The sequence below is a fragment of the Cynocephalus volans genome, chromosome 6 (genome assembly GCF_027409185.1).
Source record: "Cynocephalus volans isolate mCynVol1 chromosome 6, mCynVol1.pri, whole genome shotgun sequence".
In the NCBI taxonomy this organism is placed as follows: domain Eukaryota; kingdom Metazoa; phylum Chordata; class Mammalia; order Dermoptera; family Cynocephalidae; genus Cynocephalus; species Cynocephalus volans.
In genome coordinates this window covers 160,012,643-160,038,925 of record NC_084465.1, presented here as the reverse complement: position 1 = coordinate 160,038,925, position 26,283 = coordinate 160,012,643, and the positions used below count along the sequence as shown (strand labels likewise).

Sequence of the window (26,283 nt, the reverse complement as noted above, 5' to 3'; positions counted from 1 at the left end):
CAAAAACATGGAATAGATACGCTAAAAATAAATAGCATAACATAAAAATGTACTACTAGACAGAAATCACTTCATCACGAAGACAATAAGATAGGAAAAAGGGATTTGTAAAACAACTAAAAACAAGTACAGGGTTTTTCTGAGCTTTAGCCACCTGTTCTCCATTACTTGGCCTAATAATTAAAACTTCCATTATTTACCCACGGCACATCGGACAAACGGACCTCACTAGGTCTCGATTAAACTCGCAATCCCATGCACATATATATATATATGTATATGTATACATATATATATATAAATGTATATATATACTTTTTTCTTTTTTCTTTTTTTTTTGGCGGCTGACCAGGTACAGGGATCCGAACACTTAACCTTTGCATTACAAGCTGCACTCTAATCAACTGAGATAACTGGCCAGCCATCCCATACACTACGAATAAACATATAATCCATCCACCTGCTCATGGATATACACACAAACCAGCATCCACGCCCAAGACACACAGAGATGGCTACGGCATACCATTTACAAATACACATAAAACCATGCCCAAATCCCAACCTATCTCAGTCCAGTAGGAACCGGCTTCCACATCCCCAGATACTAACAAAGAACCATATCACACAGCTCTAATACAGATAAATACACTTCCCCCACTCCCCTCCATATAAACAGAGAACCCCAACTCTCTAACAGATACACGTACGCTCAACTCCCAGAATATATAACCCTACTGAAACCAGAAACACACACTGCCCAAAAACACTCATCCAAACCACCATGCCCCTTGAATACACACACAAAATCGACACACATGTGGCTCTCCACCCGCCATACCCTCCAGTATACCCACAATTACCTAGCACACGACAAATATGCAAACATGCCACCTTATGCCCTCAAATGCACATACATCCACACACTACCTGCAAATACAAAATCGCGGGTACCAAATACTCACAGTATTTGTAGTATAACTCCTCCATCTTCCGGAATACACAACCAGACAAATCCCACCCTGCACCTGCACCTATTCATCCTACTACTCCCCACAAATCATTATAGATCTGCCCTCACCCACTGAAATGCTCATACACATTTCCTGAAGATCACAAAAAACAAACACACAGGACCATGCAGCATACCCTGAATACACAAAAATTAAAACACTTAACAACAACATAATACCCAGACACTAAATGATGGAATTTCTGGTCTTGGACATGTAGGCGACACAGCTGTCTGTCATGAATTTTCATGGCTTTCCAGCAAAGGGGATCGTACGTACGTAAGGCCAGTCCACGGGAGTCTGCAGAGGTCGCAGCAATGGACAGTAGCTGAGCGTACAAGGACTGCTTCCTACGGAATGATGTGCATACAGCAACCCAGCCCGCTGGACGTGCTGAGACAATCCAGACCTATTTCCAGACACTCATTCCCCCTACCTCCCTTACAATCCCTGTATTTATCAGATTCCTTGTTCTGAGCTACCTTCAGAAAGTGCAGCCACTCTACAGCAGGGTTGGCTGAGGGGCACAAAAACTGGTTTGTTGAGAAAGAAATGAAGTGAGTAGAACACCAGGCAGAAGCCTTGTGCTGTGAATCTGAGAAACAACTGGAAACTTGCCTCAGAGGCACACACCCACTGTGCTGCCCCTGTATAATCTGAGGGACCTTCAGAATCCTGCCTACCTGCCAGAACCCTGCACGGTATGTCTCCCCACCCCCACCAGCCCAACTGCCCCCACCCCTCCCCCACTGCAGAATTCTGGAGAGCTACATTCTAAGCCTGTTGACATTTAAAATTGGACCCTGAGCATCTGCAGTTGACAGTTTGCTGTCTGGGTCCTGCGCTTGACTTTTCTCACCGTGGAGACTGCCGTGCCACCGTGGTCAGTCCCCAAGCCTACGGGGATGGCTTCAAAGGGAGGTAAGTCTGCAGGGTCTGGGGTGTGTTATCACACCCCTGTCACCCCTCAAATCCATGGGAGTTCAAATGTGACACTTGCCCTGGGACAGCTGGTTGGGTGGAAGTAGAGGAAGAGAGAGCACTGGACTTACCCAAGGACATCTCACCCGGGAGACGGGGGAAGCCACTGGCATCCTGAGGCTGCAGGGGGAAGGGGGCTTCTCACAGGTGGATCCAGATGCCTCCGGAGAAACCTACCGGGTGATGAGAAAGGACACAGCAGTTGTACTGACTCTTTCCAGAAGGGAAACGGGTGACTTATGTTTCTAAGTCAACACAGGTCAACGTGTGTTTGTAGGCAGTGGTGGATTGTGTCGTGCTTGTGCCACCGGGGGGCTCAAGAACAAAGCCTGAGTCCTGCGTCCTTTCTTCAGACACCTGGAGCTTGTGCTATGGTACTGTCCTGAGGGACACCAAGTGGAGTATTCTAGATCTTACAGGAGTAGCGGGGAGAAACGGTCTCAGCCAGAAAACCGTTCAGTGGAACAGTTCTCTCTGACCAAGATTACCGTGAAATATCCCCTCCGTCAGTGAGGCTGGACGTCGCTCTAAGTGCAGCAGTCCAGTCTCGGCTCACTTCTGCCCAGAGATGGCTTCTCATTCGGTCCAGATCGCTGTTGTCTTTCTTCACCAGGGACAGGGCAGCCAGAAACTGCAAACAAGATGGGGCTTGCTCTTCCCTGAGCTGTTCTGAATTGCTGTCCCTTTGGGGGACACTCGGGTCTTCAGACCCATTCATCTTCCACCCTGTCTCATGGCCTGTCCTCTGCCCTACATTTCATGTGGAGATGAAGACTTTGCTCATACTCCATGTCTAGCCCATCGTGAACAGGGGACGGATGAGGCGTGCTGCTGGGTTTACAGTGGAAGGTTCTGAAAGGCTGGTTTCCTTTTCGAGAGAGGAAGCAGAGCAGCACACCATTAGGGAGATCTACTGTTATTATCACTGTTATTATTCAAAGTTAGGACATACGTCCTGGTTAATTAGGACCATGTCCTATGGACCTTGCTCTCCTTGACTAGGGTTGACCTGAAATCCTAGTGAACAGGGATGTATCCAGACAACTTTGTCACACTGGCTCATGCCTGGTTCTTTGTGGGCCATGACTGAGAGCTCAAAGGAGAAGGATCACAGAAGGTCTCCATTACCCACGGCCAACTCTAACCACCAGCAGCTGTTCCAGTCTCTATGAACCTCCACTGGGAGCCACAGGGCTCCGCATTTCCTGGCCTTTCTAGTCCTCTGCAGCCCTCTCTGCCTGTGCAGTGACAGGGTCTCAGGGAATTCATCATCTAACTCACAGACCGCCTCCTGACAACAGAGCTGCCTCAGTGACAGCACGAACCACTGTGCATGGGGACAAGTGTGCCCCGAACCTGGCCCCTGTTCGATGTTTGCTGTGGGTGGTACCAGGAGAAGCATGTCCTCACTGGGCTACTGCATTCTGGGGTACCATCAGGGCTCCTGGGCGCTCGTTTGGGGACACGTTTTGTTCAAGTTCATTTGTTTGGGTTACGACGGGTTGATGAGGAGCATCAGGGAAAGGAGCACTGAGAAAGAGAAGGGCTCATAACCTTGTGAATCTGCTGGCTTCACATAGGCCATGTGGGCGCCTGCAACTGGCACTGGAGAAGGTGCCCTTCGTGGGGGTGCGCACACTGAGGGGCGTTGTGCCGCCAAGCACAGTCCACCCCAACTCACATCGAGGGGCAACCCCACGAGGCTGGCGGGTCCACGTGCCGGGGACACCCTGGGGAGCTTCTCAGAGGCAGGGGAAGCTTAGGTGTTACTTCTTGACTGACAGGGCTCAGAGGGTCTCAGTGAACGAGAAGCAAGTTCTCTAGTAGAATGATCCTCCACCTGAGGGGGAGCATGAAATTCACTTGGGGACAAACTGCACAATTCCCCGTCCTATGGCCCTCACCTGCTGGGATGCCTCGCTCTGGTTCACGCTGACTCTAAGGGAAGGGAGAGCCTCCGCCCTGGTGGCCGCGTCTCCTGCTCATCCGCCCCTCTCCTCTGTCTCCACAGCATCTGCAGTGCTGGGGCCCAACGTGACCCTGAACCCTCCGTTCACTTCCTTCGGTCCGCTGTTTCCCACGCCTGCTTCCGACCCAGGCCCCGGGCCGCCCTGCGAGCAGCCCCCACCTGCCCTCGTGATGTCAGCGTTCCCTCCTGGTGGCCCCCTGGTGCGGTCTGCTTTCCCCAGGACGCCTCAGGGGGTGGGAGCCGCTGGCCATGGCCCGAGTGGGGCCGGGACTTTCAACATCACTGTCCCAGTCAGGACACAAGGGGCTCCAGCAGAGCCCTCTCACACTCAGACCACTGTCCTGGCTCAGGCCCCCCTCAACTGGAGTGCTCCAGGGGCCCTCTGCGGGGGTGCTCAGTGTCCTGCTCCCCTGCTGTTGGCAGCTCCTGCTGTAGGGACCGTGATGCCTGCTGCATCCATCGGGGGCACGCGGGCTGGCGAGGGGTACTGGTTCCCAGGCCACACCCTCCCAGCCCCCATTCCAGCAGCCCAGCCGGCTCAGACCGTGGGCCCAGGGAACGACGGGACACATCCACATGGGGCTGGTGGGGAGGGCGGCAAGGCCCCCTCCCAGGCCAAGGCCGCGCCAGAGGACTCCTGTAACCCCAGGAGTGTTTACGACAACTTCCGACGCTGGCAGCGCTTCAAGTCCCTGGCCCGCGGGCACCTGCCCCAGAGTCCTGATGCTGAAGCTCTGTCCTGCTTCCTCATGTGAGTGCCCTCCTTGGGGGATGGAGCTAATCCCACCGCTCCCACACGAAGGGGAACGAAGGACGGACGAGGAGGGCAGCCTATTTAGGGGAACTTGGATGGAGGTCACGTGGGCGACGGCCCAGGCATTCTCAGCAATTTAATTAATGTCCCACTCCGGTTCACGACGTACATTCACCAGCCTTAGGTCAACTGACCCTCAACACCCTGTGAGTCCACCAAACTTGGTTTTTAACAATCACCATCATCTGCACAGAAGACAAAGGCCACAGTGAGTTCCTGGTGTGACATGAGCCACAACTTGGATTTAGGCCTCTGCCTTCACCCGTGATTCCTCCCCGTGTCCTCTCATGCCCAGCACAGGACCTGAGTGCGGATGGCTTCGGGACGTCACATGGAGGGACCCGGGGCAGGGGGGGAGAAGGCACAGGCCACAGGAGGAACCTTACACATGTAGCCCCTCACTCTTCTGGAGAACTCTAGCAAGGAGACTGAGGTAGTCAAGCCACACATTGGGACCTGGCTGGGTCCCCACCACTGGGTTTGGATGCTGCGCAGAGTCGCCTTCTTTATCCCTGAATGCCTCCTAGACAGACAGACGATTCCACTTCATTCGGAGGATGGGAAGATTGTCTGACTCATGTCTGATGCACTCAGCAGTCTCTGGCATGTGCTGTCCCTCGTTACTGTTGTTGCCGTTATTATGATGATGATGATGATTATTAATGTCATCACTAAGAACAGGCAACCTAGAATAGGAAACTGCTCCCAAAGTCACATGTCCCACCACAGGGAGTGAGGGGACTGTGAGCCCAGGAGCCCAGGACCGGGGGCTGAGGTGATGGGAGGCAGCGACGTCCGTAGCCAGGAGCGTTTGTCTTTCCCTCCCCAACACCTGCCTCCTTCCACCTGCAGGCCCTCGTGGTTCTGGGGCCATCACATGGAGCACGTATCCTAGTCCACGGGACACGGGACATGGCTGCATACCTGCCCCGCTCCCACACTGGCTGCTCTCCACGGAAAGCTGCACACAGTGTATAAATTAAAGGGGCCCCCAAATCCTTGTCCCCAATGATTTCAATGTCCCCCACATCCTGAGCAGTCGGAGTTCCCCTTCGACCAAAGTCCCAGGTGCCCTAGGCTGTCCTGAGTCCCTAAATGGAGCCCCCCAGGCCTTGCCCGGTCAGCTCAGGCACCGGTCTCCTTTGGCTCTGGATCCGCGCTCCTGCTCTTCACGCTGAGGGACTCTGAGGCTGTGTCCCCAAGGGCTGCCTCTCTAGAGAGTCACCAGGAGCTGATTAAATGCTCAGTCCTGGGGCCTTGGAACGTGCATTTTAACCTTCCCTTCCCGGTCATTCTAGGCACTTCTCGGTCAGCTCAGGCTGCCATAACAAAACGCCACAGGCCAGGTGCTTTAGACAACAGACTTTCATGTCTCCCAGCTCAGGAAGCGGAAGTCCCAGATGAGGTCCCGGCAGATTCAGTTCCGGGCAAGGACTTTCCGCCTGGCTTTCGATGGCTGTGTCCTCACATCACAGGGAGTTCTGCTGTCTTTTCCTCTTCTCCCACTCACAGGGACACAAATCCCATCACGGGGCCTCCTAGTTATCTAATCTAAACCTGATGATCCCCAAAGGCTCCACCTCCAAATACCATCACATTGCAAGTTAGGGCTACAACCTGTGAATTTGGGGGACACACACATTCAGTCCATAACACACAATAATAGTGAGGCCTCAAAGGGAAGTCAGAGAGGCCAAGCAGTCCCTTGGTGCTGAGGTTGACACATGTTGGCTCTCCTGGAGGCTGAAGAGCCCACACTGGGAGGACAGGGACAGGTGACAGGACAGGTGTGATGTGGAGAGACACGGGTGTGGGCCGGTCAGCTGGGATGGAAGGAGGGCACGTGCACTGTGACTGACCCTGAGGACTTACAGCCCAGTGCTTCGATCCCTGGCCCGGCTGAAGCCCACCATGAGCCTAGAGGACGGAGTGCGGCGGGCCATGCAGGAATGGCAGGGCACGAGCAGTTACGACCGCAGGAACTATTACGACATGGCAGCAAAGTGAGTCAGGGAGGCAGGGCCTGAGGGGCTGTGGGGCGGGCTGAGGGTGGGTGAAAAGGGGGAGGGGGGCTGGTGCGGTGGGCTCATCGGCAGGGATGCCATGAGGAGGGGGATCCGCTAGGTCCGGCCCCTCCCTGGGGACCTGCCTCCCCCGGGGAAGCTCTCCACCCACCTGGGTCCCACCCCGGAATCTCCACCCTCCCCTGGCCTCGGGTCTACCCCTGCCCTGATGCTGAAATGAGGACGGGGAAGAGTAACCAGCACAGCCCAGTAGGGGTCGGCTCCAGCTGTGGGGACCCTGCAGAAGGGAAGCTAGTGACTACTGGCCAAGTTGGGACCACGTCTCCTCATGAAAAGTGGCCAGAAATGGGTCACCTGCCATCCCAGAATGGGCTGGGGTAGAAGAGCTTGGGCAGGGGAAGCCAGCACCTCACACACCCCCAGACACGTCTCTGGCCTCCCTGCCTTTGCTGCACGGCAATCCACTCCGTGAACACCAATCACCCTCACAGAAAATGCACCCTCTCCTCTCAGCTTAGCTCCCACTTCCTGCAACATCTCCGGGGCCCTTGTCTCCCAGGCTATTGTCAGGGGCTCACAGTACCAGCCCAGGATTCCTGGATCCGGGCAAGGATTCCTCATGTCATTTGCAGTCAGTCACATCCCTGACCGAGCTTCTGGCTGTCAGCTCTTCTGAGTGGCCCTGGGCAGGGATAGGAGGAGCAGGGTCCCCTGAGGGCCGGGCCTGGGTCACACAGGCCTTGATTCAGGAAGCCCCCCTGGATGTTTTCTGCCCTGCAGGTGTAGGTGAGCCAGCGTACCCCTGCAACTGCTCTGCAGGTGGGGGAGCAGCCCGGCCCACCCAAAGCCCTTCTTCCCCCATCCCTGGCCAGGCCTCCCTCTCAGCATGGCTATGGCTCTCCCCTCTACCCGCCAGGTTCATGGAACTTGAAGCTGAGGAGGAGATGCAGCTCCGGATGCGGCAGTGTGTGAAGGGGCCCCAGGGCCTACCTCCTCCAGCCCCGCCAAAGCTTGCTCCTCCAGGGCCACCAGTCCCCAACGCTGTGCCACGGTCAGGTACGGCAAGCATATTCCCACAGGAGCCAACGCAAAGGCCGAAGGGGGCCTGCGGAGGCCTTGTGCCCTCATCTTGTCCCTTTCCTGCAAGGGGAGGGAGCACCTGCTCTTTCAGTGAGAGCAGCCAGTGAGAACCTGGGGCTCCACTGCCCTGGATCAAGAACTAGGTATTGGCCTGATCCAGTAGTTTCATAGCCGCTATCGGCCTTGGCTGTCCAGGACCCAGTGTACACTCTTCCCGGGAAGCGGTGCTGGGTGCGGAGGAGTCCCAGAATCTTGGTGGCCCCAAAGTCTTTCCAGGTAACTCAGTCTCACATGACCCACCTCGGGTAGTGTATCCTCCCACGGGGCCTGACGTCCAGCCTGGACCCATTTCATGGCCCTCAGTTCCAACCTCCCCCAGTGTGGCTGGAGGTGGCCGCGGCAGCCCAGCCACGCACCTGTCCTCCCTCCTGTCCTAGGGTGCGCTCCCAGGAAGGCTGGCCGCAGGGCACCATCCACTCGCCCGCTGTCACGCAGACCCCAGCAGCTGCCCCAGGCCAAGGCACCCAAGGAGATCCCACCAGAAGCTGTCCAGGAGTATGTGGATATCACGGAGGCACTGCTGGGGCCTCATGCAAATTGGGAGGGTGGAGATATCGAGGAGCAGCAGGAGCAGGACGGGACTGACCCTGACCCAGATCTCCTGAGCTACATTAACAAGCTGTGCTCCCAGGAAGACTTCATCACCAAGGTGGGCTGGCCTGGAGCCCTCGTGTGGGGAGGTTTTCTGGGGAACGGCAGTCCCAGCCCCACGGATTTCAGTTCTACTCATCCCTCAGCTACGGAGCAGTGTGTGTGTGAGAGACAGAGAAAGTCTGTGTATAGCTGCTAGTGGCCATGAGTTAGAACGACCCTGCTGTGTGGACAGGAGAGACAGGCATTACTTTCTGCTTCTCCTCGAGGTCCCCCTGGCTGCAGTTCAATCCCTGCCAAAGACACTCACGCCCCTTTCCCCCTGCTCCAGGTGGAGGCCATCGTCCACCCCCGATTCCTGGCAGCTTTGCTTTCCCCAGACCCAAACTTGGATCCCTTGGCTCTGACTGAGGTGCTGGAGCAGGAAGAAGGACTCACCCTAGCACAGGTAACACAGGGGAGGCAGGGACACCAGGTCACCCAGGCGAGGGAGGGACACCAGGGCACCCAGGGGAGAGAGGGCCACCAGATCACCCAGGGGAGGGAAGGGCACCAGGCAGACCAGGGGGAAGACGTGCCCCTGTGCCCCTGAAGCCCACGTCACTTTGTCTAGTCTTACCCTGCTGGAGGTGCATGGCCTCCTGAGGGGAACTGCCTGGGTCAGAGAGGAGTAGGTGCAAAAGAGCAGGAAGGAGAGGACAGAGCCAGGGAGGGAGGGCAGGGGGCGAAGCTGGAAGGAGGCCCAGCAGGGCACAGCACAGTCACAGTCCCTGCCTCTGACACCAAGCCAAGCGTCCTCTCACCTTCGCCACCTCCCGCCCAAATGCAGGGTCTCCACCATCCTGCCAGCCCCTCCCCACACCTGGGGCAGAGCCAGTGAGTGCCACTTTGCTCCCCCCAGCTGGTGGAAAAGCGCCTCGTGGCCCCAAATGAGGCAGAAGGTGTGGGGGCCACCCCAGGTCATGGCACACCCCAGTTGGAGTCACATCCTAAGACTGCAGCTGGCCAAGGAGGAGAGAGAGATGACCATGGCCCCCAAGGAGGGGTCGTCACAGAAACCTGCCCAGCAGAGGCGGCTTCCCATGACCCTCGACAGCGCAGCCGAGACAACACCGACCTGCCCAGGCCCAAGGAGCCTGCCCTCTGGCCAGGTCATCAGGAGTCACGCAAGCTGAGGGCTGCCCATCTCAGCTCCCCTCCCCAGGGCCACAGACCCTCCTCGCCTGGTCTCAGGGGAGCCTGTCCTGTTATGCCCGCGCAGGGCCCGGCAGCCAGGTCCAGTGAGGTCGAGGAGGACCTCCCCAGCCTGGACTTCTTCCTGACCTTGCAGTGCAACCTGCAGCCCTGGGGGCTGTCCCTGAGCCCCGTCCCTGCTCTGCGTCCGGCTCGGCCCTCACGTCCTCAAAAGAGGAGGGGTGACCCACTGGTCTCTGGGAGGAGGAAGCAGCAGCACTGGTGCCAGCCCCTCTGGACTGGATTTGACCCTCACTGCATCCTGCAGCCCGAGGGATCCCAAGCTCCCATCACCCAGTGCTGACCCAGCTGCTCCTCAGCTATGGGCAGGGTCGGGGAGGCAAGACAGGGGAGAGAGGGTGGGGGGGGGTCTGGATGGGGGATCAGGGTGGGGGAGAGGGGAGGCAGCACGTTGGGGGCGTTGTATGTAATAGGGGTTTGTAGATAATTGTGAATAAATGTGGTATTGTTGGGAAATGCCCTGGGACTACTGCCTCTGTTCTCACGTCTGTGCCACTAAGTGGAGACAGGCCTGTGGGCAAGGAAGGATCTGGGAGATGCCAGGCTCCAAGGACCCACCGGTGCCCGACCATCACCTTCTTCTCTAGATTCTGAGACCTGATTCCTCCCCCAGGGCCCATGTGGGATCCTTGACTAAAAGGGTGTCGGCCCCCACATGCAGAGCTGTGGTCATGGGGTGGGGGTGTCCCAGCAACAGTGGCAGGTGGGCAAAGCCGTCCAGCACCACGGTGGCCTGGCTGTCTGCTGGGGGAGGAAGGGGCCGTGTCTGGGCGTCTCCCGCCCATCCACCCACGGAGCTCGCTGCTTAGCCCCCAGATGCTCCTCTGCACCTTTCCTCCCCTGTCCCACGTCAGCAGCATCCATGTCCCACCCGCCCCTGTGCCTTTGTGAAGTGGGAAGGAAGTTAACTCTTGGTGGCGGGTCACCTGGCTGCTGCCCCTCCTATTCCCAGGTGGGTCTCCACATTGGAGAAGGCCTCAGAGCTTGGCTAGATTAAGGCGGTGTGGTGTGAAGCTGCACACCACGGCCCTCAAGCCCAGAAACTTCCAGAACATCATGCCATGAAGGTCCTCGTTGGTGGCATCCTCACGGGAAGCCACTATTGTCCCTGCTGTCCAGCTCAGCACGCACATCAGGCGCTGAGGGAAAACGTGGGGATCGAAGGCTGGAGCCCTGGACCCACTCCTCACTAGTTCCCTGACTCTTCCACATTCAGAGCTGTCCTCAGGAGCCCCTCTTAGGTTTCAGGAATGTGGAGCAAGTCATGTTTGGAGGGGACTTGGCCCATGCCCTAGTACGTGAGGGCACTCAGTCGGGCACGGGCATCATCTCGGTCACACCTCGGGGCTTCTGCTGCTACTCCTGTCCTCACCACCTGACCCTTTTGTGGTTGAACAGTTCCCAGGAGGAGGCAGAACCTCTGCTTCCCCAGCACCGTGCCCTGCCTCAACCTTACAATCTGCCCCTGACCCTGCACACTGGGGCCGGCTGGAGGGCTGTTACAGTCTCAATGTTGTGTCCGCCAAATCCGTATGTTGAAGCCCTAAGCCCCATCGTGATGGTATCTGGGGGTGGTGCCTTTGGGAGGTTGTTTGGGTAAGAGGAGATCATAGGGTGGAGCCCTAATGATGGAGATTAGCACCCTTATAAGAAGAGGGGGAGACACCAGAACTCTCTCTTCCCCCTGTGATGACACAGCAGGAAAGGGAAATCAAACCGGAAAACCAACAGTTATAACTCTCACCATGGTCCACAGATTCTCAGTAATGAGTCTCGATATTAATTCCATAGTATCTAACTTTCACCTATACTTTAGAGAAGTGTAAAATTCCCCGAACTTGAGGCCGGCTAGGTGTTGTGAGCGGTCATGTTTTCAAATGCAAGTTCAAGTTCTCCTGACTTTGGATTGGACTGAGGAGGAACATGGACAGACACCAGACAATAGCTAATGCATGCTGCAAGGAGCCAGTTGGCCAAATCTCCATCTCTCTCCAGTAACTGCTTGATAGCCTTTACTTACTATGAAGCCGTCTCGAGTGACTCCGGGGGTTCATAAAGGTAAATGAGAAGTAGTCACCCAACTTGGTGTGAGAATACTGCATGCAAATGACAGTGAGAAATCGAGGCTGTCTGGACCACAGCCCTCTGAAACCTCATTCACTATGGCAACTGCATTATTTTAAATGGAGACAGCAAAGTAACTAGGTCCTACATCCAGAAGCTACAAGATTAGCTCACCAGTGAACTGGCAGTTTGAGAGTGGTGGGAGTTCCAAAGCTCCGTAAAGACTTGGTACCTTCTACAGATTTGTAGTATAGTTTGAAGTCAGGTAGTATAATGCCTCTGGTTTTGTTTTGTTTTATTTTATTTTATTTTATTTTATTTTTTTATTTGTTTATTTATTCATTTATTTATTTATTTATTTTTCTGCTCAGGACTGCTTTGGCTATTGGGGTCTTTTGCTCTTCCACATGAATTTAGGATTGCTTTTTCTATTTCTGTGACGAATGTCATTGGTATTTTGATGGGGATTGCGCCGAATCTGTAGATCACTTTTGGTATTACGGACATTTTCACAACATTAATTCTTCCAATCCATGAACGAGGAATGTCTTTCCACCTCTTGGTGTCCTCTTTCTTTCGGCAGAGTTTTGTAGTTCTCATTGTAGAGATCTTTCACCTCTTTGGCTAAATTTATTCCTAGGTATTTTATTCTTTTCATAGTTATCGTAAAGGGGCTGGCTTTCTTGATTTTTTTTTTTTTCCTGCTTATTTGTTGTTGCTGTATGAGAATGTTACCAATTTTGGGGCACTGATTTCGTATCCCGCACGGTACTGAATTTGCTCAGGAGCTCTAGGAGTTTTTTGGTAGAGGTTATGGATTTTTCTATATATAGGATCACGTCCAATCCCGTGACAAGTGACGGTTTGATTTTGTCTTTTCCAATGAGGATGCCCTTTACTTCTTTCTCTTGCCTGATTGCTCTGGCTAGTACTTCCAATACTATGTTAAATGGGAGTGGTGAGAGTGAGCATCCTTCTCTTACTCCTGCTCTTGAAGGAAAAGCTTTCAATCTTTCCCCATTCAGGACGATGTTGGCAGTGTGATCGTCATATATGGCTTTTGTTGGATTGAGATATTTTCCTTCGATAGCTACTTAGTTAAGGGTCTTTATCGAGAAGGGATGATGCTGAATTTTCTCAAATGCTTTTTCTGCATCTCTTGAGATAATCATATAGTTTTTATCCTTTGCTTTTGTTGACGTGGTGTATCACATTTATTGATATATGTCTGTTGAACCATCCTTGCATCCCTGGGATGAAACCCACATGATCACAGTGTATAATCTTTGTGATGTGCTGTTGTACTCTGTTTGCTAATATCTTGTTGGAGATTTTTGTGTCTATGTTCATCAAGGTTACTGACGTGTAATTTTTTGTTGTCGTTGTGTCTTTGTCTGATTTGGGGATCAGGATGATGCTGGCTTCATAGAATTAATTTAGGAGGATGGCCTCTGTTTCAATTTCTTGGAATAGTTTGAAAAGGAGTGCTGTTAATTCTTCTTTAAAGCTTTGGTAGAATGCAGCAGTGAAGCCATCTGGTCCTGGGCTTTTCTGTGTTGGGCTACTGTTGATGACTGCATCAGTCTCATTGCTTCTTATTGGTCTCTCCAGGTTTTGCATTTCTCCTTGGTTCAGTCTCAGTAGTTTGCGTGTGTTCAGAAAGCTATCCATCCCCTCCAGGTTTTCAAATTTGTTGGAGTATAGTTGCTCCTAACAACCTCTAATGATTCTTTGTATTTCTGTGGAATCGGTTGCAATGTCTCCTTTTCCATTTCTGATTTTTGTTATGTGGGCCCTCTCTCTTCTTTTTTAAGTAGGCTGGCCAACAGCTTGTGTAGTTTGTTTTTCCCCTAAAAAGACCAACTTTTTGCTTCATTGATTTTTTGCATCATTCTTTTGGTCTCTACTTCATTTAGTTCGACTCTGACCTTAATTACTGCTTTCCATCTACTAGTTCTGGGATAAGAGTGTTTTTGTTTTTCTACTTATTTGAGATTGAATGTTAGGTTATTTGAAGTGTTTCCATTCTTTTGACATAAAATAAGCACTTATTACTGGCCACTTATCTTTGACAAAGCCACCGAGAATATACACTGTGGAAAGGACATCTTCAATAAACAGTGCTGGGGAAACTGGATATCCGTGTGTAGAAAAATCAAACTAGGCCCATACCTTTCACCGTACACAAAATCAACTCAAAAGGGATTAAAGACTCAACTATAACAACTGAAACTAGAAAACTCCTAGACGAAAACACAGGGGACATACTTCAGGATGTAGGACTGGGCCAAGACTTTATGAATAAAACCCCAAAAGCACAAGCAATAAAAGTAAACAAATTGCATTATATCGAACCATAAAGCCTCTGCACAGCAAAGGAAGCACACAGACAAGGGGCTAATATCCAGAAACATAAGCAACTCAAACAACCCCACAGCACATAAGCAAACCATTCTGTACTAAAATGGGCAGAGACATTTTTCAGAGAAAGACAAACAAATGGCCAACCGGTACACGAAAAATGTTCAATATCACTAATCATTAGGGAAAGGCAAATCAAAACCACCCTGAGACATCCTCGCACCCCGGTTAGACTGGCTATTTTCAAAAGGACAGAGAATAACAAATACCAGGGAGGATGCGGAGAAAGGGGAACCCTTCCACACTGTTGCTGGGACTGTCAATTAATACAACCATTATGGAAAACACTATGGAGGCTTCTCAAACAACACACAGGACTACCACACAATCCAGCAATCCCACTTCTGGGTACATACTCCAAGTGATGGAAATCATCATGTCGAAGGGATGCATGTTTGTTGCAGCTCTGTTTACCATAGCCAGGACATGGAACCAACCGAAATGTCATCTACAGACAACTGGACAAGGAAAATGTGCTATACACACAATGGAATACTACTCAGCCATACAAAAGAATGAAATTCTTCCATTCGCAGCAACACGGATGAGCTTGGAGAAAATTATGCTAAGCGAAATAAGCCAGGCACAGAAAGAGAAATACTGTATGCCCTCACTTATAAGTGGGAGGGAGGGTGGGAGAGAGGAAGGGAGACCACAGTAAAGTGTTGAAAAGAGAACAGACCTATAGTTACTACAGGTCAGAAAGGAGGAGGGGCAGGGTGCTTAGGGATTGGTTGGGCAAAGGACACAAAGAATAATTACAATTTCTAATGACGAACACACTAATAATATTGATTTCATCGTCACATACTGCACACAAATACCAACAGTCAACTCTGTGCACCATAAATATCTATAATCAAAATTAAAAATTAAACAAACAAACAAACACAAATAAAGAGGAAGACTTGGTACCTTCACACTCAGTTACTGAGAACATCATAAAGGAGCCAGTGGTATCTGAACACAATGTTAGATTTCCCTGTGAGGCTTGAGAACGCGCTTCATCCCGGTGCCTTCAGGGCACTGGTGGCTTCAGAAAGCTGATTCCTTGCACACCTCCTTTCCCACAAATCCGACACTCTTAAAATTAAAGATATGCTATTTCTACCCACCCCACCACATTCTAAAAGGTCATGAAGTGACTCTAAGGAATGACAAGGGGCATGACACATCCACTGTAAAAAAAAAAAAAAAAAAGAAAGAAAGAAAGAAAAGAAAATTACGTTCATCAGCTTTTAATTTTTTTCTGACTACAAAAGAGAGACCTCATTTGCTTGGTCTTTGGAGACGACGAAGTATGATGTCTAAGAACAAACACTTAGAGAGATTCATCGGATTTGTACATCTCACTACAAAAAAGAACCCATCACTTACGTTAGACCTACTCAAGATACTGGAGCAGACTTTTTAAATTAAAAAAACAGTAGTCATTTCAAAGGGAGAAATAAGAAAGAAATGGAGAAAAACCCATTCGCAAAGGCCATCATTATGCATCTTCTTAAAGAATATTATGTAATGAAATAGGAAACTAATGATTCGTACAGATGTGCATAAATCCAAAAGAGGAATATGAAAGAGTAACAGCATGATTTTCCCAACTGAAACTTGAAAAAAAGATAAACACTTGAAATCTGTGTTTCACACACCAAAAGTTCAAATGACTCTACTTACCATTAGCTTGTTACTGTCTCAATCTCCACAATGCTGCCAAGATAGCATACAACTTCACCTCTGAATATGCAACTATATTCAGGTTAGAAAGATGAACGATGCTCACTTACGACTGCACACGTTCCATAAAGAAATCAGAAAGAAATTGCAAATGTATCGCCCCATCTGTCCAACAAATGAAATGTTCTGAAACAAATGTAGACAGACATAACAATGGAAAGTGCATCAAAAGGAGGATTATGGAAGTATCGACTGTGAGATCTCGTGAAGACGTAATGTCACTAACTGCCACCACGGGACAAGCATACAAGCCATGCCACTGAGCACAGTGCCTTTCAAATAAATTCACTAGTGGAGCCAACATTGTCATTGCAGCTGGAGGAGAGCACACATTTCCAAAAAAGGGAAAGAGAGGCCATTCTCCCAAAAATCATCCTATGAGGCCAACATCACCCTGATCCTAAAACCAAAGATGGAACAAAAAAAGAAAACTACAGGCCCCTATCCTTGACAAACACAGATGTACAAATCTTCAATAACATATTAGCAAACAGAATGCAACAACACATCAAAAAGATGACACATCATGATCAAGTGGGTGGGATTCATCCCAGGGATGCAAGGATGGTTCAACATATGCAAATCAGTAAATAAGGGAAAAAAATAAGGTTCAAATAAATAAATAAATTAATTAATTAATTAATTAAATAAGGGAAAGAAATGAGGTTCCAAAAATATAGGGAACTCCTGAAAACAGCAACAAAGAAAAAAAAATTCCAAAATGGACAAAGGACTTGAATAGACATTTCCCCACAGAAGATATACAAATGACCAAAAGACCATGAAAAAATGCTCAGTATCAGTAATCATTAGGGAAATGCAAATCAAAAGCATAATGAGAAACCAACTCATGGTCATTAAACTGGCTACCATTAACAACAACAACAAAAAAAAAAAACTGTTGGTGAACATGTGGAGAAACTGGAAATCCTCTGTACTGCTGGTTTAAATGGAAAATGGCATTGCTGCTGTAGAAAACACTATTACTATCCCTCAAAAATTAAACTCAGAATTACCATATGTTCTGGCAACTCAACCTCTGGGTATATACTCAAAAGAACTGAAAGCAGGGTCTCATGGAGATATTTTCACACCCATGTTCACAGCAGCACATCCACAGTATCCAAGATGAGAGCAGAGAAATGGAGGTTGGCACTCAACTTTCCCACCGGTCTGGGAATCCCCATGGGAAGCCCGTCTCCAGACACTTCCACAGGAACATCTGGAGTGCCCTGAGGGCTGAACATCCAAAGGTGTACTGTTGTGGGACCTCAGCAGGTGTGCTGTGTTCTCATCGGCAGAGCTTCCACACAGTGCTGCGAGGGGCACGATCTGTGGGAAAGACTCAATTCCTCACCAAAGTTCTCACACAGATTATGTGCTCCCGTGGAGTCATTTCTTGACCTAAAAGTGACTAAAAGGTCAGAAATTAATTCCGCTGCTTGCCATAGGTCTTACCCAGACAGGGAAAAACAGCAGAGCAGCAATTTAGTTCCAAAGCAGTGATCGAGTTCCAGAAAACCGGTCATGCCTTTAGTATGAAGACGAAAAGACGAACCTCTTAAAGATAACAACTGCAAAAATGGTATAAAAGCCAGGAAATACAAAAAGATGTAAATACAAACATTAAAAAAGTCAAAATGTGGTGAGAAACGATGTCAACGTGTAGAGTTTGTTTCTCGTTTTAATTCTTTTTCTCTTTGCAATCAAAGTTAAGTTATTGTCAGTTTTTAAAGTTTCAAACTACCCGTTATAACCCTAAGACGTTCGTGGTAAGCCTCACGGTAACCATAAAGCAAAAACATGGAATAGATACGCTAAAAATAAATAGCATAACATAAAAATGTACTACTAGACAGAAATCACTTCATCACGAAGACAATAAGATAGGAAAAAGGGATTTGTAAAACAACTAAAAACAAGTACAGGGTTTTTCTGAGCTTTAGCCACCTGTTCTCCATTACTTGGCCTAATAATTAAAACTTCCATTATTTACCCACGGCACATCGGACAAACGGACCTCACTAGGTCTCGATTAAACTCGCAATCCCATGCACATATATATATATATGTATATGTATACATATATATATATATAAATGTATATATATACTTTTTTCTTTTTTCTTTTTTTTTTGGCGGCTGACCAGGTACAGGGATCCGAACACTTAACCTTTGCATTACAAGCTGCACTCTAATCAACTGAGATAACTGGCCAGCCATCCCATACACTACGAATAAACATATAATCCATCCACCTGCTCATGGATATACACACAAACCAGCATCCACGCCCAAGACACACAGAGATGGCTACGGCATACCATTTACAAATACACATAAAACCATGCCCAAATCCCAACCTATCTCAGTCCAGTAGGAACCGGCTTCCACATCCCCAGATACTAACAAAGAACCATATCACACAGCTCTAATACAGATAAATACACTTCCCCCACTCCCCTCCATATAAACAGAGAACCCCAACTCTCTAACAGATACACGTACGCTCAACTCCCAGAATATATAACCCTACTGAAACCAGAAACACACACTGCCCAAAAACACTCATCCAAACCACCATGCCCCTTGAATACACACACAAAATCGACACACATGTGGCTCTCCACCCGCCATACCCTCCAGTATACCCACAATTACCTAGCACACGACAAATATGCAAACATGCCACCTTATGCCCTCAAATGCACATACATCCACACACTACCTGCAAATACAAAATCGCGGGTACCAAATACTCACAGTATTTGTAGTATAACTCCTCCATCTTCCGGAATACACAACCAGACAAATCCCACCCTGCACCTGCACCTATTCATCCTACTACTCCCCACAAATCATTATAGATCTGCCCTCACCCACTGAAATGCTCATACACATTTCCTGAAGATCACAAAAAACAAACACACAGGACCATGCAGCATACCCTGAATACACAAAAATTAAAACACTTAACAACAACATAATACCCAGACACTAAATGATGGAATTTCTGGTCTTGGACATGTAGGCGACACAGCTGTCTGTCATGAATTTTCATGGCTTTCCAGCAAAGGGGATCGTACGTACGTAAGGCCAGTCCACGGGAGTCTGCAGAGGTCGCAGCAATGGACAGTAGCTGAGCGTACAAGGACTGCTTCCTACGGAATGATGTGCATACAGCAACCCAGCCCGCTGGACGTGCTGAGACAATCCAGACCTATTTCCAGACACTCATTCCCCCTACCTCCCTTACAATCCCTGTATTTATCAGATTCCTTGTTCTGAGCTACCTTCAGAAAGTGCAGCCACTCTACAGCAGGGTTGGCTGAGGGGCACAAAAACTGGTTTGTTGAGAAAGAAATGAAGTGAGTAGAACACCAGGCAGAAGCCTTGTGCTGTGAATCTGAGAAACAACTGGAAACTTGCCTCAGAGGCACACACCCACTGTGCTGCCCCTGTATAATCTGAGGGACCTTCAGAATCCTGCCTACCTGCCAGAACCCTGCACGGTATGTCTCCCCACCCCCACCAGCCCAACTGCCCCCACCCCTCCCCCACTGCAGAATTCTGGAGAGCTACATTCTAAGCCTGTTGACATTTAAAATTGGACCCTGAGCATCTGCAGTTGACAGTTTGCTGTCTGGGTCCTGCGCTTGACTTTTCTCACCGTGGAGACTGCCGTGCCACCGTGGTCAGTCCCCAAGCCTACGGGGATGGCTTCAAAGGGAGGTAAGTCTGCAGGGTCTGGGGTGTGTTATCACACCCCTGTCACCCCTCAAATCCATGGGAGTTCAAATGTGACACTTGCCCTGGGACAGCTGGTTGGGTGGAAGTAGAGGAAGAGAGAGCACTGGACTTACCCAAGGACATCTCACCCGGGAGACGGGGGAAGCCACTGGCATCCTGAGGCTGCAGGGGGAAGGGGGCTTCTCACAGGTGGATCCAGATGCCTCCGGAGAAACCTACCGGGTGATGAGAAAGGACACAGCAGTTGTACTGACTCTTTCCAGAAGGGAAACGGGTGACTTATGTTTCTAAGTCAACACAGGTCAACGTGTGTTTGTAGGCAGTGGTGGATTGTGTCGTGCTTGTGCCACCGGGGGGCTCAAGAACAAAGCCTGAGTCCTGCGTCCTTTCTTCAGACACCTGGAGCTTGTGCTATGGTACTGTCCTGAGGGACACCAAGTGGAGTATTCTAGATCTTACAGGAGTAGCGGGGAGAAACGGTCTCAGCCAGAAAACCGTTCAGTGGAACAGTTCTCTCTGACCAAGATTACCGTGAAATATCCCCTCCGTCAGTGAGGCTGGACGTCGCTCTAAGTGCAGCAGTCCAGTCTCGGCTCACTTCTGCCCAGAGATGGCTTCTCATTCGGTCCAGATCGCTGTTGTCTTTCTTCACCAGGGACAGGGCAGCCAGAAACTGCAAACAAGATGGGGCTTGCTCTTCCCTGAGCTGTTCTGAATTGCTGTCCCTTTGGGGGACACTCGGGTCTTCAGACCCATTCATCTTCCACCCTGTCTCATGGCCTGTCCTCTGCCCTACATTTCATGTGGAGATGAAGACTTTGCTCATACTCCATGTCTAGCCCATCATGAACAGGGGACGGATGAGGCGTGCTGCTGGGTTTACAGTGGAAGGTTCTGAAAGGCTGGTTTCCTTTTCGAGAGAGGAAGCAGAGCAGCACACCATTAGGGAGATCTACTGTTATTATCACTGTTATTATTCAAAGTTAGGACATACGTCCTGGTTAATTAGGACCATGTCCTATGGACCTTGCTCTCCTTGACTAGGGTTGACCTGAAATCCTAGTGAACAGGGATGTATCCAGACAACTTTGTCACACTGGCTCATGCCTGGTTCTTTGTGGGCCATGACTGAGAGCTCAAAGGAGAAGGATCACAGAAGGTCTCCATTACCCACGGCCAACTCTAACCACCAGCAGCTGTTCCAGTCTCTATGAACCTCCACTGGGAGCCACAGGGCTCCGCATTTCCTGGCCTTTCTAGTCCTCTGCAGCCCTCTCTGGCTGTGCAGTGACAGGGTCTCAGGGAATTCATCATCTAACTCACAGACCGCCTCCTGACAACAGAGCTGCCTCAGTGACAGCACGAACCACTGTGCATGGGGACAAGTGTGCCCCGAACCTGGCCCCTGTTCGATGTTTGCTGTGGGTGGTACCAGGAGAAGCATGTCCTCACTGGGCTACTGCATTTTGGGGTACCATCAGGGCTCCTGGGCGCTCGTTTGGGGACACGTTTTGTTCAAGTTCATTTGTTTGGGTTACGACGGGTTGATGAGGAGCATCAGGGAAAGGAGCACTGAGAAAGAGAAGGGCTCATAACCTTGTGAATCTGCTGGCTTCACATAGGCCATGTGGGCGCCTGCAACTGGCACTGGAGAAGGTGCCCTTCGTGGGGGTGCGCACACTGAGGGGCGTTGTGCCGCCAAGCACAGTCCACCCCAACTCACATCGAGGGGCAACCCCACGAGGCTGGCGGGTCCACGTGCCGGGGACACCCTGGGGAGCTTCTCAGAGGCAGGGGAAGCTTAGGTGTTACTTCTTGACTGACAGGGCTCAGAGGGTCTCAGTGAACGAGAAGCAAGTTCTCTAGTAGAATGATCCTCCACCTGAGGGGGAGCATGAAATTCACTTGGGGACAAACTGCACAATTCCCCGTCCTATGGCCCTCACCTGCTGGGATGCCTCGCTCTGGTTCATGCTGACTCTAAGGGAAGGGAGAGCCTCCGCCCTGGTGGCCGCGTCTCCTGCTCATCCGCCCCTCTCCTCTGTCTCCACAGCATCTGCAGTGCTGGGGCCCAACGTGACCCTGAACCCTCCGTTCACTTCCTTCGGTCCGCTGTTTCCCACGCCTGCTTCCGACCCAGGCCCCGGGCCGCCCTGCGAGCAGCCCCCACCTGCCCTCGTGATGTCAGCGTTCCCTCCTGGTGGCCCCCTGGTGCGGTCTGCTTTCCCCAGGACGCCTCAGGGGGTGGGAGCCGCTGGCCATGGCCCGAGTGGGGCCGGGACTTTCAACATCACTGTCCCAGTCAGGACACAAGGGGCTCCAGCAGAGCCCTCTCACACTCAGACCACTGTCCTGGCTCAGGCCCCCCTCAACTGGAGTGCTCCAGGGGCCCTCTGCGGGGGTGCTCAGTGTCCTGCTCCCCTGCTGTTGGCAGCTCCTGCTGTAGGGACCGTGATGCCTGCTGCATCCATCGGGGGCACGCGGGCTGGCGAGGGGTACTGGTTCCCAGGCCACACCCTCCCAGCCCCCATTCCAGCAGCCCAGCCGGCTCAGACCGTGGGCCCAGGGAACGACGGGACACATCCACATGGGGCTGGTGGGGAGGGCGGCAAGGCCCCCTCCCAGGCCAAGGCCGCGCCAGAGGACTCCTGTAACCCCAGGAGTGTTTACGACAACTTCCGACGCTGGCAGCGCTTCAAGTCCCTGGCCCGCGGGCACCTGCCCCAGAGTCCTGATGCTGAAGCTCTGTCCTGCTTCCTCATGTGAGTGCCCTCCTTGGGGGATGGAGCTAATCCCACCGCTCCCACACGAAGGGGAACGAAGGACGGACGAGGAGGGCAGCCTATTTAGGGGAACTTGGATGGAGGTCACGTGGGCGACGGCCCAGGCATTCTCAGCAATTTAATTAATGTCCCACTCCGGTTCACGACGTACATTCACCAGCCTTAGGTCAACTGACCCTCAACACCCTGTGAGTCCACCAAACTTGGTTTTTAACAATCACCATCATCTGCACAGAAGACAAAGGCCACAGTGAGTTCCTGGTGTGACATGAGCCACAACTTGGATTTAGGCCTCTGCCTTCACCCGTGATTCCTCCCCGTGTCCTCTCATGCCCAGCACAGGACCTGAGTGCGGATGGCTTCGGGACGTCACATGGAGGGACCCGGGGCAGGGGGGGAGAAGGCACAGGCCACAGGAGGAACCTTACACATGTAGCCCCTCACTCTTCTGGAGAACTCTAGCAAGGAGACTGAGGTAGTCAAGCCACACATTGGGACCTGGCTGGGTCCCCACCACTGGGTTTGGATGCTGCGCAGAGTCGCCTTCTTTATCCCTGAATGCCTCCTAGACAGACAGACGATTCCACTTCATTCGGAGGATGGGAAGATTGTCTGACTCATGTCTGATGCACTCAGCAGAGTCTCTGGCATGTGCTGTCCCTCGTTACTGTTGTTGCCGTTATTATGATGATGATGATGATGATTAATGTCATCACTAAGAACAGGCAACCTAGAATAGGAAACTGCTCCCAAAGTCACATGTCCCACCACAGGGAGTGAGGGGACTGTGAGCCCAGGAGCCCAGGACCGGGGGCTGAGGTGATGGGAGGCAGCGACGTCCGTAGCCAGGAGCGTTTGTCTTTCCCTCCCCAACACCTGCCTCCTTCCACCTGCAGGCCCTCGTGGTTCTGGGGCCATCACATGGAGCACGTATCCTAGTCCACGGGACACGGGACATGGCTGCATACCTGCCCCGCTCCCACACTGGCTGCTCTCCACGGAAAGCTGCACACAGTGTATAAATTAAAGGGGCCCCCAAATCCTTGTCCCCAATGATTTCAATGTCCCCCACATCCTGAGCAGTCGGAGTTCCCCTTCGACCAAAGTCCCAGGTGCCCTAGGCTGTCCTGAGTCCCTAAATGGAGCCCCCCAGGCCTTGCCCGGTCAGCTCAGGCACCGGTCTCCTTTGGCTCTGGATCCGCGCTCCTGCTCTTCACGCTGAGGGACTCTGAGGCTGTGTCCCCAAGGGCTGCCTCTCTAGAGAGTCACCAGGAGCTGATTAAATGCTCAGTCCTGGGGCCTTGGAACGTGCATTTTAACCTTCCCTTCCCGGTCATTCTAGGCACTTCTCGGTCAGCTCAGGCTGCCATAACAAAACGCCACAGGCCAGGTGCTTTAGACAACAGACTTTCATGTCTCCCAGCTCAGGAAGCGGAAGTCCCAGATGAGGTCCCGGCAGATTCAGTTCCGGGCAAGGACTTTCCGCCTGGCTTTCGATGGCTGTGTCCTCACATCACAGGGAGTTCTGCTGTCTTTTCCTCTTCTCACACTCACAGGGACACAAATCCCATCACGGGGCCTCCTAGTTATCTAATCTAAACCTGATGATCCCCAAAGGCTCCACCTCCAAATACCATCACATTGCAAGTTAGGGCTACAACCTGTGAATTTGGGGGACACACACATTCAGTCCATAACACACAATAATAGTGAGGCCTCAAAGGGAAGTCAGAGAGGCCAAGCAGTCCCTTGGTGCTGAGGTTGACACATGTTGGCTCTCCTGGAGGCTGAAGAGCCCACACTGGGAGGACAGGGACAGGTGACAGGACAGGTGTGATGTGGAGAGACACGGGTGTGGGCCGGTCAGCTGGGATGGAAGGAGGGCACGTGCACTGTGACTGACCCTGAGGACTTACAGCCCAGTGCTTCGGTCCCTGGCCCGGCTGAAGCCCACCATGAGCCTAGAGGACGGAGTGCGGCGGGCCATGCAGGAATGGCAGGGCACGAGCAGTTACGACCGCAGGAACTATTACGACATGGCAGCAAAGTGAGTCAGGGAGGCAGGGCCTGAGGGGCTGTGGGGCGGGCTGAGGGTGGGTGAAAAGGGGGAGGGGGGCTGGTGCGGTGGGCTCATCGGCAGGGATGCCATGAGGAGGGGGATCCGCTAGGTCCGGCCCCTCCCTGGGGACCTGCCTCCCCCGGGGAAGCTCTCCACCCACCTGGGTCCCACCCCGGAATCTCCACCCTCCCCTGGCCTCGGGTCTACCCCTGCCCTGATGCTGAAATGAGGACGGGGAAGAGTAACCAGCACAGCCCAGTAGGGGTCGGCTCCAGCTGTGGGGACCCTGCAGAAGGGAAGCTAGTGACTACTGGCCAAGTTGGGACCACGTCTCCTCATGAAAAGTGGCCAGAAATGGGTCACCTGCCATCCCAGAATGGGCTGGGGTAGAAGAGCTTGGGCAGGGGAAGCCAGCACCTCACACACCCCCAGACACGTCTCTGGCCTCCCTGCCTTTGCTGCACGGCAATCCACTCTGTGAACACCAATCACCCTCACAGAAAATGCACCCTCTCCTCTCAGCTTAGCTCCCACTTCCTGCAACATCTCCGGGGCCCTTGTCTCCCAGGCTATTGTCAGGGGCTCACAGTACCAGCCCAGGATTCCTGGATCCGGGCAAGGATTCCTCATGTCATTTGCAGTCAGTCACATCCCTGACCGAGCTTCTGGCTGTCAGCTCTTCTGAGTGGCCCTGGGCAGGGATAGGAGGAGCAGGGTCCCCTGAGGGCCGGGCCTGGGTCACACAGGCCTTGATTCAGGAAGCCCCCCTGGATGTTTTCTGCCCTGCAGGTGTAGGTGAGCCAGCGTACCCCTGCAACTGCTCTGCAGGTGGGGGAGCAGCCCGGCCCACCCAAAGCCCTTCCTCCCCCATCCCTGGCCAGGCCTCCCTCTCAGCATGGCTATGGCTCTCCCCTCTACCCGCCAGGTTCATGGAACTTGAAGCTGAGGAGGAGATGCAGCTCCGGATGCGGCAGTGTGTGAAGGGGCCCCAGGGCCTACCTCCTCCAGCCCCGCCAAAGCTTGCTCCTCCAGGGCCACCAGTCCCCAACGCTGTGCCACGGTCAGGTACGGCAAGCATATTCCCACAGGAGCCAACGCAAAGGCCGAAGGGGGCCTGCGGAGGCCTTGTGCCCTCATCTTGTCCCTTTCCTGCAAGGGGAGGGAGCACCTGCTCTTTCAGTGAGAGCAGCCAGTGAGAACCTGGGGCTCCACTGCCCTGGATCAAGAACTAGGTATTGGCCTGATCCAGTAGTTTCATAGCAGCTATCGGCCTTGGCTGTCCAGGACCCAGTGTACACTCTTCCCGGGAAGCGGTGCTGGGTGCGGAGGAGTCCCAGAATCTTGGTGGCCCCAAAGTCTTTCCAGGTAACTCAGTCTCACATGACCCACCTCGGGTAGTGTATCCTCCCACGGGGCCTGACGTCCAGCCTGGACCCATTTCATGGCCCTCAGTTCCAACCTCCCCCAGTGTGGCTGGAGGTGGCCACGGCAGCCCAGCCACGCACCTGTCCTCCCTCCTGTCCTAGGGTGCGCTCCCAGGAAGGCTGGCCGCAGGGCACCATCCACTCGCCCGCTGTCACGCAGACCCCAGCAGCTGCCCCAGGCCAAGGCACCCAAGGAGATCCCACCAGAAGCTGTCCAGGAGTATGTGGATATCACGGAGGCACTGCTGGGGCCTCATGCAAA

The 26,283-nt window shown here is 52.2% G+C and overlaps 1 protein-coding gene across 1 annotated transcript in view; it reads right to left on the bottom strand.

The window, feature by feature from the left end:
- The window catches only part of LOC134381114 (uncharacterized), a 260,084-nt gene that overhangs the window by 222,318 nt on the left and 11,483 nt on the right, over positions 1-26,283 (bottom strand). Inside the window, exons 2-3 of the mRNA XM_063101162.1 lie at positions 19,869-19,970; positions 2,066-2,167 (exon numbers count right to left, since the gene is read on the bottom strand). Of these exons, the coding sequence (XP_062957232.1) occupies positions 2,066-2,167; positions 19,869-19,970 (204 nt within the window). The remainder of the gene's footprint in view (positions 1-2,065; positions 2,168-19,868; positions 19,971-26,283) is intronic.